Below are 14,304 nucleotides of genomic sequence, written 5' to 3'. Positions count from 1 at the left end.
AAAACAGTGATGATCAAATTATCTCTTCTATCTGACACACCAAATGAAAGCTCTATTTGTGTGAATGTCTTTTTCATAAAAAAATAATTCTTAAATGTCATTTGTGTACAGTGTTGCCAGTTAAAGTAACGCAAGGCCAAATAGCAAAAAAAATGCCCTGGTCCTGAAGGGAGTAAAACCTTGAGCTCAAGTACATAAAGTATTGGGGGAGGAAATTTGCTGCAGGTATAAAGTGCTTGCATATAGAGGTACCTGTATCAACCTTCCAAACCTTTCTGCCCTGGCTAAATGCCAGGCCCTTCTGAGAGGCAAATCTTCAATACTTTTGGGTAGTGATGGAGCTTTAAGCTATGCCCTGCCACCCCACAATCCTATGATGGGCATTGGGCTGCCTTACTGGCCAAACAGAGTGCACTGGAGACAAGCAAGCATTGGCCCTATCAGGAAGTGGTAAAGCTTCGCATTTCAGAATGGCCTGAGATTCAGCCATGACAGGAAGGTTTGGGAGGCTACTGCCATTTCTGTACTTCATAACTGCAGCAGTTTGCCCCCCCCCCCCCCTGCTCCCCTCAGTTTCTTAAGAAGGCATTCATTTTTATTTACACAAGTGTGCTTAAGTCTAATTTTCTTGCCAAGGCAGTTTGGACCCCTTTTACACTGGAGGCGTTTTTTTCTGGCGTTTTAGTGCTAAAAATGCACCTGAAAAACGTCTTTCAATGCTCCTCAGTGTGAAAGCCAGAGTGCTTTCACATTGGGAGCGCTGCACTGGCAGGACGTTAAAGTCCTGCAAGTAGCATTTTTGGGCCATGTAAACACCGCCCTTGCCCATTGAAATGAATGGGCACCGCTGCCAAAGCGCTTTGGCAGCCATGAAACACGAGCACTAGTATCCATTTTTTCAGCTGCTAGTGAATGTTAAAAGCGCCCCTCTAGCAGGAGAAAAGCGGCGCTTTACCACTGGTGCGGCAGGCGGCTCAGTGTGAAAGGGCTCTTCTATTTGCCTGAGATATGCACTAGGTTTGGTTGGTTTTGCCAACATCCATACATTTCTAGAGGCTGTGGAGTTTTGTGCTTGCTTAAGATGGTCTTTGGATTTCTATTGGGCTTACCAGCAGTTTTTGTTTTTTCATAAATTTTTCTGACGACAGCTTAAGTAATTTCTTGCCTATTAAGCTATTCAATATTTTGCTTTGATCTTAAGGAAACCCTAAGCAGGTGGCTGATTTTATCTCTCTGCTAGCGTAAAGTATGACCATTGAGATTTCTGGGGAACAAATTAAAAGTAATCGTCTGTTTGTAAGAATAGTACTTTAAAAACTATTCAGCAAATATGTATACAATAAAAATGATGGTTAAAATCTCACAAAACTGATTCTAGAAGATGGAATTTTATGATGCACTTAAAGTGGAACTCTAGAAATACAAATGTTGTAGAAGTTTAAAATAGGGTAACGCTTCCCTTGATATACACATACCTCTGCTAGTCAGTAGAATCACTCTGTTGCATTGTGGTTTACCATTGCTGCTACCTGGGTCAGTTCACTTTGTAAAGGTGATTTGCAGTACTGTTGGCAGCTTGGAGGCAGAGGGAGCTGCTGACTCTGGAAGACAAATTGGATAATGAGGTGACGTGTGTTATTTATCTGGCTGTACAATATAAGAAGTATGTGTAAATCATAGAATTTATAGATCTTTCTGCAAGTAAAATAGTAATGTGTATTTTAAGTGAGAACGAAAGTGTTTTACTTTCAAAAGAAAATTATTTTCAAAAGAAATTCAGTACAATTTAGTACAATATATTGTCTTAAAATTTTCAATAACAATGGAACCTGGAGAATGACAACTTGTTAGAAAAAGCTATTATAAAATAGATAAATAATGAGTAGATATTACATGTCTCTACTAGGCCAAACCAAAAGAAAAACCAGCCTAGGACATTTAAGGTAGGACATTTAAGAAGTGGAGACATTCTCAAACTGTAGGATCGTGCTGGATAAGATGCTGGCTCATTTTTATTGAGTCGTTATCCATGATATTTTTCTTCTAACTTCCGAGAGGTAGGGCTTGGGTTTCTTCCAAGCTTTGGCTATTGTGAGTATGAAATTAATACATTTTGTGTGTACCTTGATATTGGAGGTATATGGGCATTTAAAAGATCTACAGGTAGGTACATGGGAACCTGACAACCAGTCACCTTGAATATCAAGTTTAAGACTTTGTTCCAAAAGGGACGGATCCTAGGGCACCCCCACCAGATAAGAACCATCGACCCTAAGAGTTGGCAGCCTCTAAAACAAGTTGGAGATATGGCTGCAAGTTTAGTGGGGGTTAAGTACCACCTGGTTAGAACCTTAATATTGGCTTCCATCAGGGAAACATTAAAGGGGTTGTAAAGGTTCGTCTTTTATTTTGTAAATTGGTTCCTTTAAGATAGTGCATTGTTGGTTCACCTACCCTTTCTTTCGATTTCCCTTCTAAATGTTTTTTTTTTCTTTGTCTGAATTTCTCACTTCCTGTTTCTCCTCAGTAAGCTTTCCACTAGCATCTGAGCGGTGGAAAGTCATTTAGAACAGCTTACTGAACACCTTACTGAGGAGGAACAGGAAGTGAGAAATTCAGACAAAGGAAACAAAAAAAAAAAACATTTAGAAGGGAAATCGAAGGAAAAGGTAAGTGAACCAACAATGCACTAGCTTAAAGGAACCTATTTAGAAAATAAACAAACCTTTACAACCCCTTTAAGCATTCCCCTGAAGGACATTGAGTAGGCTTTCTGCCAGGTTTCCCTATCCCAGCAGCATTGGAGGTAGGTTTCCCAAGCTTCCATATAGGAAGATTTTGCTGTAGGGTGAGTGAGGCACAAGTAAATTACGGAGATGCCTCCTTTTTGTTCCATGGCTTGTCCACACCATTTTTCTTATTTCATGAATTGGGACAGAAGCAGTTTATCCTTCCAAATTTGGTGTAGGAATTTTGAAATTTGTTTGAAGTGGAGTCTTTCAGAGTCTGGGAGCTTCATCTTTTTGACGCAATAATTAAGGGTTATAGGTTTCCCAGAGTTAAAGAATAGTCCTATACGGTATAGTCCCTTGTCCACCAACCAATGGAATGTTTTTTCTCTAAGCCCGGAGGGAAATCCGGGTTTTTAAATAGGTGTACGGGGGGCTGTCCTGTGGATACAAGGGCCGGGGGATTTCTCATGTTGTCCCAGAGCACATAGGATTGGAACAGGGATGGGGCCAGTATGGATGGTCTTTTTTTAGGTGGACACCATAATAGTCTGGGGATAAGTGCCTGTCTTTCGATATTGATCCAGTCTTACTCAAAAGTAAAAAAAAAAAAAAATTATGGAAAGCTGTGTTAATCTAGTGGGTATATAATATTTGTGTAAATCAGGAAGGCCTAGTCCTCCCTTACTGCTATGAAGGAACAAGGTGAATTGGGGTAATCGGTAGCCAGAAGCAGTATCTTGCTCTGGAGTTTTTTCAAATGATGTTTAACTGGAATGGGGGGAGATCTAAAATATAGAATTCTTCGAACAAGGTCATTTTGATCGAATTGATCCTACTTAACCAGGAAAGTTCATGTTTGGACCAGGTCTTAAGATCATTTTCTAATTTCTTGTATAAAGGGGGGTAGTTGTATGCATAGAGAGTTTCGATGCAGGCTGTAAGTGAGATGCCCAGATATTTGACGGAGTTTTCATTCCATTCAAATTTGAATGACTGTTTTAACAGGGATACATTTGGGAGGGGAGCGAGACATTAAGGGCTTGTGATTTTGTGTAGTTGACCATTAGTCCTGTTATTTTAGAAAAGTTATTTAGGACTTGACAGATGTTGGGAAGGGAGGTTAACCGAGAAGTCACAAATAGGATATCATCCGCGAAAAGTCTGCATTTATGGGTTTGATCTCCACAGGTTGTCCCTTTTAATGTTTGGATTTTGTCAAATGGCTATTGTCAAAGTCTCTATGGCATTGGCAAATATGAGAGGGGAAAGCAGACACCCCTGCCTCGTACCCTGGGCTATATTTATTGGTTTAGATTAATGTCCTAGGTGCCTTAGGATGCGAGTACAGGGATTGTAGAAGACCTATGAAGCGCCTTCCAAAGCCCCCAACGTTCTATAAGAGAAAATATGTATGGCCAAGAAACTGTATCAAATGCCTTCTACAGGTCTAGTGACAAAAGAAGCCCTTCCTGTTTCGCTCCCCCCTCAACCTGAGATAAGAACAATAGGAGGCTGTCCAGTGGGGTTCAGACAAATCTAGTCCTCAGAGACCCGCGGGTTTCCAGGGAGTGGGTGGAGGCGCATGTGGACCACCCCTGCACAGGGCGCCCATAACAGAAATAAACAATAATAGCACGGCGAGTTAATTTTATGCAAGTTTGCAGGGTCTCAACCCCCCTGGGAGTTAAGTCTTTCCAGGAGACCGTGTGCATCCACCGCGGTTATATTCTATTATCGAACATAAGAGTATAGTTGGAACGTGTAAACTGAAAATAGTAATTCCATGGAGCTGTAAACATCTGTAGGACAGGCAAGGGGAAAAAAAATAACGTAGGAGGGGAGAATCCCCTAACAACTGTCACAGATAAATCTGTGTACGAACTCTAGGTCCGTATAAGAAACATGGAGTAAGAGTGGGGTGAAAGTCCTCGATCAGGTGGGGCCATAATTTTTTTTGTCTTTCCTTTGTTTCAAAGGGGAGATTGTAGGCTCGTCGGGTTGGGTCTTTTGGCCAAGCTGGTACTGGCTGTAACGGTGTCCATCTCTGCTTCTTTTGAGATGAATTTGAGTTGTAGTAGTAATCTTTCCCCTTCCTGGAGGCTGGAAAAGGAATAGGATCTCCCTTTTTCAGAAAACTTGACTGCAAATGGAAAGGGCCATCTGTATTTTATCACTTTCTGTGTTAGAACCAGCAATAATGGCTTCAGTGCCCTCCTGCTTTGTATCGTAGAGGGTGAAAGATCTGTAAAAGCTGGATCGGGTGGCATTGGCAGATTATTTGGGGCGCAGATCTGGCCTGTTTCATGACCTCTTTCACAGAATAAAGATGGGGCTTGGCAATAACATCTCTGGGTTTTCCATTTTTTCTAGGAGGCCATAGAGCTCTGTGGGCTCCATCCAGTTCTAGACGGTGCGGGGGGATTTTGGGTAGCATGGTTCTGATCATTTCCTGGACTGCTGATGGTATGTTCAGAACAGTTTCAGGTAGCCCCCTGATCCTGATGTTGTAAGTGCAGGACCTGTTCTCCAGGTCATCAATTCTGGAAATGGTGAAATCTAGTTGTTCCTGAACCTTGTATAAGTGTTTTAGCATTTTGATTCAATTCAGCCACTGTTTCTTCCAATTTATGTTCTATTGTGTCAATTCTCGTTCCCAGATTTTGAAAGTCGGCTTTCAGGTCCCCGGTAATTTTAGCCGCTGTTTGCGCTGTCTAGTTGTTCTGAGAACTTTTAAAAAAGGTCCGCCATTAGAAATGCCTGTTCCCTGGACAGAGCCTCTGAGGGGACTGAGCCAGTTTGAGCTGTATAATTGTGCCCTGAGGGGATGAGGATAAAGTCAGATATTGTATGGCCCGTGAGGAGCTCAGTATAAGCTGGTGAAGATGTGAGTGCCTGTGAATGGCTTGTCTGATTATTGGGGGTGGGGGTGTTTCCGGGTTAATAGGGAGGCTGCCTGTAAATTTTGAGGGCTGTGCGATTGTCGTGTGGGCTGCTATGGGTGCCCTTGTACCAGGCTGGAGTGGAGCTCTTGACTCAGGCAGACATTCTCAGAGCTCCGCGCATGTGCACTTGTGAAAGTGTTTTAATATGCCAGCACTTCATATTCCTGATATGTGCCTGCTGTATAGCATGTACTTTTTTGAGAAAGTATCCTCTCCTCTTTGTATTACTTTGTGTGACATTCCTGGTGTTCCTGCCAGTCTCTCTGCTTTTCTAATATAAACTGACCACGCTAAGCGGCAGAGTTAAACAGTAGTCATTTCTCTAGCTATGCTGGGAGCTCAGTGTACTCTCCTCCAATGATCAGACTTGTCCTGGCCTGCCACAGCTTTTCACTGGAAAGCTCCGTGTGCGGCTGATTCTCCTCCCCCAGCTCCTATGCAGCTGAGAACAGGGAGAATAGGATAATTTAATAAAAAGGGGGAAAAAAGGTATTTTTATATTTTTCTTTTACTTCTATATAAAAATGTTTTGATAGATTTATATATATATATATAATATTATTTTTTTTGAATGGGTTGTTTTACAAGGTGATTGTTCGCAAGTGGTTTATTTTGAGTATCGCTCTAAACCCTTGTACATTAGTCTCTCTCAGATTCCCAGACATACTCTGTCTCTGTTATACAAAGAAATTCTGTCCCATACCCATAATGTAATGCCTAACTTCACGCAGAAGTGGTCCAGGGATTTGGGGATTAAAATATCCCCAGGAGCAATTGCACACCTTATTTATAATTACCCACAAACCATCTATCTCCGGGTTTACACATGAGAAGAATTGCAAACTCCTATCTCAGTGGTATAGGGATCCAGTCACAGTTCACAGAATGTTCCCCAACACTACTGATGTCTGCTGGTGCTGTCACAGAGGAAAAGGTACCTACCTCCATGTGTGGTAGGAATGTGATTGAGTTCCCCCTTTTTTGGAACCAGATTTTTGAAATCTACAATGACATGTATAATAATTCTCTCATTCCCACCCCCAAGGTGGTTCTCCTATCCATCCTACCTGGTCCAACTAAAATGCATAAAAAGCGCCTCCTTAGATACTTTTTGTCAGCTGCTCGTCATGTCATAAGGCAGTTTTGGAAATCAGAGGCTACCCCCCCCTTTCATAAATGGGAAGACATCATTAACACCATGCTTATGGAGGAGCTGCAAGCAAATGAGAGAGATGCTTGAGACAAACTCGCCAAACTGCTACATTTGGCTTCATTATTCCTCCTCTGACCCTCTCCTTAACAGGATATCTGCATAAGTGACATGACTACCTAGGTCTAGCTGTATAACACCAGCTACTCTCTGCGGAATGACCCGTGATAAACAGAGACTTTGGAAGGATGAGGGGTACTCCTGTACCGGCGTCACCAAGGAGTCCTATGTCTAGGGTCACCTTATGTCCGATAGGGCCATAGGGTGACTGAGAAATTATATCCTAAATTACAGGACAGGGGACATTACTGATAGCTCATATTGCAGGAGATATTGCAAAGTGTTGGTTTATTCTATGACTCCTCTCTCTGTGATGGTGTTTTGTTTGAATTCTGTTAATGAAGGGATGTGACTTCTCAGGTGCAGTGCTTAGGTCATGTTAATTATAGGCCGGCGCCGAGAAGTCTGGATGGTTTAGCAATTAGCCCATCTGAAGGTGTATTGAAGCCCCCCCAGGGTGTGATGTGTGGGTGGAGAGTTTGATTGTTCCTTTCATGCTTGAACTGTATATAAACTTGAGAGCTAACCATTAAAGTTGTCATACATTTGAAACCAGTAACGGAGCAAGTCTCGTTATTCTGGGAAATGGGATGTCTGATGTCTGTTGGACGGTTGGAGTGTCAGATGAGCTGTCTTGGGTCGATGGAAGGTCGTAAACGGTGGTGACCGTTACAGCTACCTTCTCGCTTCAGAGTTTTGAACACTGGATGCTGTGATTATACCTTGTACCTAGTGTTTTGTATCCCCCCCCTTTCTCTCCTCCCTCTCTTCCCCTTTCTACACTCCCCCATAACTTATTGTTCTTTTGTGTATTACTACCCATGATCCAAAAGGACATGGATATCAAAGTATGTTATTGAGAACTGTTTTGCGCACATATACAAATTTATGCAATGTTCGTTCCTTTTTTTTTTTTTCTTTCTCTACCCCCTGTTGCTTTATTTGATAAAATCAATAAAACATAGTCAACCTTATGCCTGGTACACACAGGCTAAATATCGCCAGTATCAGCCAGTTCAACAGAAGCCGGCAGAACCTCCAATTTCTGTAGAACAGGCATGCCAGAAAAACATCTGTTGATCGTCATCCAATTAGTGCTCACAGCCAATGGCTGCAAACGCTGACCAGTGTGTTTTGGTGGGAGGACCACCCCCCTGTCGGAACACAATAGCTCAGTGGGGACTTCCCTGTAGACCTCTTTGCAAGCTCCTCAACTCATTGTGTGTGTACCAGGCTTAAGTCTGGTGATCCGGGACAAGCCTTCAAAACAGGGCACTGAAAATTGGAGATACTTGTAAGTGTTAGAAGATCATGACTTAATTAATTAATTTTATTTTTATTTTTTTACAGGTGCACATTCCGTTTCCCAAGCACAATTATAAAGATAAGATTTACCATTCTTTACCAGGAAAAACAGGAGCGCCCCACCTTGCCACTCTCTCCTATATATCACCAAATTTCACCCTTAAAAATACATATCCCTGAGCCAGATGTGCCAAGCTTTATCAGTCCTTTACCATCACCTACAGGAACGATCAGGTAAGGGGAACCTATTTATGCTGCTTAATTCACACCTGTTGAATTTGTTTCTTTGATTGGAAATTTGTTTGTATCTGGAGTCTTTCAATGGAGTCGATGTTTGGGAGAAGTGGAATCCATGTCATGATGTCTTAAATATCTTGATAGGAAAGTAAATCTTGTCACACATCAACATATTCTCTCACAGTTCTCCGTTATTGGGGCAGTTCCAGTCCTAATGGTTCCAAGTGTATGTGTATATGTGTGAGATAGATAGATATATAGATATATAGATATATATATATATATATATATATATATATATATATATATATATATATATATATATATACATACATACATACATACATACATACATACATACATACATACATACATACATACATACATACATACATACACATACACATACACATACACATACACATACACATACACATACACATACACACACACACACACACTTCGACAAAATCAGAATTAGCGATCTGGGGAAGCTTAGGCCTGCAGAAGGCCGCGGCCTCCATTACCGGCCGGCCCGACACGATTGGGAGGTGGGGGGCGCACGGAGACACAGGATACCCCATCCTGTGTCTCCGTGCGCCCCGCGATCGCGGCAGGCCGCGCTGTCCGGTAATTGAGGCCGCAGGCCTAAGCTTCCTTCTGTTATCTGGCGCCATCTTGTGGTGGCCGTTGGCATGACAAGTAACCCAGCAATTCTAATGGAGCTTCCCCAGTGTTTTCACTGCTATCTCCTTCCCTCTAATTAGAGCCCCCAAACATTATATATATTTTTTATACTAACACCCTAGAGAATAAAATAGCAGTCGTTGCAATACTTTCTGTCACACCGTATTTACGCAGCGGTCTTACAAGCGCACTTTTTTTGGGAAAAAATACACTTTTTTATAAAAAAAATAAGACAACAGTAAAGTTGGCCCAATTTTTTTTTATATTGTGAAAGATAATGTTACACCGAGTAAATTGATACCCAACATGTCACGCTTCAAAATTGCGTCTGCTAGTGGAATGGCGACAAACTTTTACCCTTTAAAATCTCAATAGGCGACGTTTAAAAAAATTCTACAGGTTGCATGTTTTGAGTTAGAGGAGGTCTAGGGCTAAAATTATTGCTCTCGCTCTACCAATCGCGGCGATACTTGACATGTGCGGTTTGAATACTGTTTACATATGCGGGCACTACTCACGTATGCGTTCGCTTCTGCGCGCGAGCTCGGCGGGACGGGGCGTGTTTTCTGGCTCCTAACTTTTTTAGCTTGCTCCCAGATTCCAAGCAAATTTGTCAAACCCTGTGTGTGTGTGATTTTCCCGTCTAAGATACAAGTCAGACTTCAGGCATCCCAGCAACAAAAACATTTTTGGTGAGATACTCCCATTAGGAAATCTCATCTAAAGGAATGCAGGCCCAGCAGCTTTCCTCATTAGTACACTGCAGGTGCATCAGCTGACTAATTATGAAACCACTCCCATTAGATTCACTTTTCCACACTGACACAGACAACACACAGGGATTGCTTCAGAATAAGTTTGTTAAAATCCTTGTAATGTTTACTTTTGAGAAGGGAAAAAAAAAAAAAAAAGTTACTCTTGTGCAGCAAAAAAAACAAATAGAATAAAAACGGAAAATAAGTTTGATATGGACTGTGTATAGATAGAAACAAATGACAAAAGAATGTAAGGTAGTTGTTAAAGCGGAGTTCCACCTAAAAATGGAACTTCTGCTTTAAGTGATGGTGACCCCCTGACATGCCACCTTTGGCATGCCATTTTTTTTGGCCCTGGGGCAGATGCTCTTTTTAGAGGCATCCAGCTCCCACTTCCTTTCGGGGCTCTGTGGCGCCGGAAGGCAGGTCACACCTCCCTTTCTGCAATCTTCTGTGACATGTCACCGGTCCCAGAAGATTGTTCGGCCATTTGCAGCTCAGGATGCGCAGTGTAAGAATTCCGGAGCCGCAGGGAGGAGGGGAGAGGAACGGGGCTTCGTTTGCCCGCATCGCTGGAGCGTTGAATGTCTGATTATTAAGTCAGCAGCTAAACTTTTATTACAACTAATTTGGGCTACCACGAATAATGATTAAAGTAGAACTTTAGGTAAAACGTTTTTTCTTTTCTCTTTCAATTTTGGATAGAGTAAAGCCTTAAAGCAGTTAAACAGCACAGTGCTTGTGCTGTCTAATCTGTAAAAAACCTGGCTTATATTGCTAGTTCATGTGTCCCCCTCTGTGTGCTGACCACGATAATCATGGTTGCTGAGCCCTGACTACCGTGGTCAGTTTATCTGCCTCCGCCATCCACAGCTCTGCTCTCTCCCCCTCCCTGCCTGTCAGCTCCGTGTGTCTGTGTGAGCTGTCTCTGCCCCCCGTCCAGCTACTATTGTATGAGAGCGGCCGGGAGTCACATGACCAGCCAGAAGATGGCTGAAAAGGGTATTTAGAGGCATTGATTTCAATAAACACACTTGTGAGTTATCGCTGGATAAAGGAAAGGGGCTGCCCCCGATTACCAGAACTAGTGTCCCCATTGAAAGATTTCCCCTTTTATTGATTTTCTGAGTACGGAGCAAACATTGGGATTTTCATTTACTTTCACTTTCAGTGATGATGGTAAACAGGTCAAAAAGAGAGGGTGAAGCTCCCTAATGGGGAGTACAGATGGCAATGGAAACCAAATGGGTGTTCTAGCCCCTCTCCCACTTCATCCTTTAGGCTGGGTTCACACTAGTGCGACACGACACTCGTCCTACTTTGGATCCGACTTTGCCCTGCGACTTGAGGCCGACATATGTCCGACTTTCAATGAACGGGGATCCGAATTGGATTCCTGCTAATATCAGGCACTGTGTTTTGGTATGTATCTTGAGGGGGAACTCCACGCCAAATTTTAAATTTAAAAAAACGGCATTGGTTCCCCCTCCAAGAGCATGACAGGCCCTTGGGTCTGGTATGGATTTAAAGGGCAACCCATACGCTGTAAAAAACGGTGTGGGGGTCCCCCCAAAATCCATACCAGACCCTTATCCGAGCACGCAGCCCGGCTGGTCAAGAAAGGGTTAGGGAAGAGCGTGAACACCCCCCTCCTGAACCGTACCAGGCCGCATGCCCTCAACATGGAGGGGGGGGGTGCTTTGGGGCAGTGGGGGCATAGTGGAGAAGGATCTGCGGGTTTTGGTAGATCATAAGCTCAAGAAGGATATTGGGGAACTGGAGAGCGTGCAGAGAAGGGCAACCAAACTGATGAGAGGCATGGAGGAGCTCAGCTATCAGGAAAGATTAGAGGAACTGAATTTATTCACTCTTGAGAAGAGGAGATTAAGGGGAGATAAAATCAACATGTACAAATATATAAGGGGTCCATATAGTAAACTTGGTGTTGAGTTATTCACCAAGATATTCACATCTAGATATTCACATCTAGAGGAAAAGAGATTTCACCTCCAAATACGGAAAGGTTTCTTCACAGTAAGAGCTGTGAAAATGTGGAATAGACTCCCTGCAGAGGTGGTTCTGGCCAGCTCAGTAAAGTGCTTAAAGAAAGGCCTGGATACTTTCCTAAATTTACATTATCTATAAATGTTAGTACACAGATATATTAAGTTGATCTGGGGAACATCCGATTGCCTCATGGGGGGTCAGGAAGGATTTTTTTTCCCCCTGCTGTAGCAAATTGGATCATGCTTTGCTGTTTTTTTTTTGCCTTCCTCTGGATCAACTGTGGGTATAGAATTAGGTATATGTGATTGTATGATATTTATTATTTTATTTCTTATGGTTGAACTTGATGAACTTGTGTCTTTTTTCAACCTGTCTAACTATGTAACTTATGCCGCGTACACACGATCATTTTTCGGCACGTAAAAAATAAATAGTTTTTCAAAAACGTAATTTAAAATGATAGTGTGTGGGCTTGACATAATTTTTCAGGTTCTGAAAAACGGGCAAAAAAAATTTGAACATGCTGCATTTTTTAACGTCGTTTTAAACAATGACGTTTTTAGGGTTGTAAAAAATTATCGTGTGTGCTAAAACGACGTAAAAAACCCGCGCATGCTCAGAAGCAAGTTATGAGACGGGAGAGCTCGTTCTGGTAAAACTACCGTTCATAATGGAGTAAGCACATTCATCGCGCTGTAACAGACAAAAAGCGCAAATCGTCTTTTACTAACCAGGAATCGGCTAAAGCAGCCCAAAGGCAAATGGAACTTCCCCTTTATAGTGCTGTCGTATGTGTTGTACGTCAACACGCTTTGCTAGATAATTTTTTTTAAACAATGGTGTGTAGGCAACATCGTTTTAATGATGAAGTTGGGAAAACTTTTTTTTCCGACATGCTGAAAAACAACGTGTTTTTCATGCTGAAAAATGATCGTGCATAAGACCCAAGGTCAAACCCAGGGTCCCAAAAAAACGTGGGTCCAGAAATTTAACAAACAGAACCCTAAAGCCGCCTTGTGAAGGGATACCCCCGCTTGGCCGAGTCTGGGGCAGCTTCGGCAATTTTCAGCAGCTTGGCAAACAGATCCAGGACAAGTGGGTGGTTTCTACAGTATCCTTTGGGTACAAATTGGAATTCCGAGAAATCCCACATTATTGGTTCCTAAACTCAAACATCTCCAAAAATCCATTAAAGAGAAAACCCTTCTTCCAAGTATTGGATCACTTGCTGTCTCAGGGGGGTAATCATGGAAGTTTCCCTAAAAGAGCAAGGTTTGGGGTTTTATTCAAACCTCTTTGTGGTTCCAAAACCAAATGGAAACATCAGGCCCATTCTGGATCTAAAAGCTCTGTATCAGTTTCTGAACATTCGCCATTTCCGAATGGAGACTATACGATCGGTGGTCTCCTCCCTACAAGGCGCTGAATTATTGGCGTTGATAGACATCAAGGACACATACTTGCACGTGCCTATCCATCCCGCTCACCAAAAGTTCCTAAGGTTTGAGGTAGAACACCGCCACTACCAGTTTGTGGCTCTGCCTTTTGGTCTGGCTACTGCACCCGGGTGTTTACAAAGGTTCTGGCCCCGCTTTTGGCAAATCTAAGGGCGCAAGGCTTAGCAGTGACGGCCTATTTAGACAACCTAGTCATGGTAGAAGAGTCAGTAGCACGATTAAATCAGTTTGCCCAGTACGGTAAAATATCTAGAACATTTAGGGTCGATCCTAAACATACAGTAATCCTCTCTGCAACCCCTAAGAAGGGTAGAATATTTGGGCATGGTCGTAGACACAGCCCAAAGCAGAGTGTTCCTTCCAGAGCCAAAGATCAAATCTTTAAAGAAAATAGTCTGTGTCGTCAAGGCAAAGAAAGGACCATCTATTCACCTTTGCATGAAACTATTGTGGAAGATGGTGGCCTCCTTTGAGGCTGTTCCCTATGCCCAGTTTAATTCGAGACTGCTTCAAAACCGTATCCTGGCTGCCTGGAACAGAAGAAACCAAGCTCTAGGTTTACCAATGCACCTTTCTACAACGGTGCGCCAAAGTTTCAGTTGGTTAAACACCAAGAATTTACGAATCGGGGAAATCCTTCCTTCCGGTCACCTGGAAGGTGGTATCTACGGATGCCAGTCTTTCCGGCTGGGGAGCAGTCCTGGAAGAGGCCTCGTCCCAAAGAACTTGGTCCAATTTCGAAAGGAGCCTGTCCATCAACATATTGGCGATCCGGGCAGTGTGCCTAGCCCTCAGAACCAGGACACGCAGGTTACAGGGTTACCCTGTTTGGATTCAATGTGACAATGCTACTGCGGTAGTTTATATCAATCATCAAGGGGGCACCCGAAGTCTGGGTGCTCGGAGAGAAGT

The 14,304-nt window shown here is 42.8% G+C and overlaps 1 protein-coding gene across 2 annotated transcripts in view; it reads left to right on the top strand.

The window, feature by feature from the left end:
* Positions 1-14,304, top strand: part of FOXK1 (forkhead box K1) — a 218,653-nt gene that overhangs the window by 20,233 nt on the left and 184,116 nt on the right. For both annotated transcript variants that reach the window (XM_040357043.1, XM_040357042.1), the window contains exon 2: positions 8,295-8,483. In XM_040357043.1, coding sequence (XP_040212977.1) covers positions 8,295-8,483 — 189 coding nt within the window. The remainder of the gene's footprint in view (positions 1-8,294; positions 8,484-14,304) is intronic.

This window comes from Rana temporaria, chromosome 6 (genome assembly GCF_905171775.1).
Source record: "Rana temporaria chromosome 6, aRanTem1.1, whole genome shotgun sequence".
Lineage (NCBI taxonomy): Eukaryota > Metazoa > Chordata > Amphibia > Anura > Ranidae > Rana > Rana temporaria.
The sequence above is the reverse complement of the archived record's forward strand: the minus strand, read 5'-3'. Positions and strand labels throughout refer to the sequence as shown.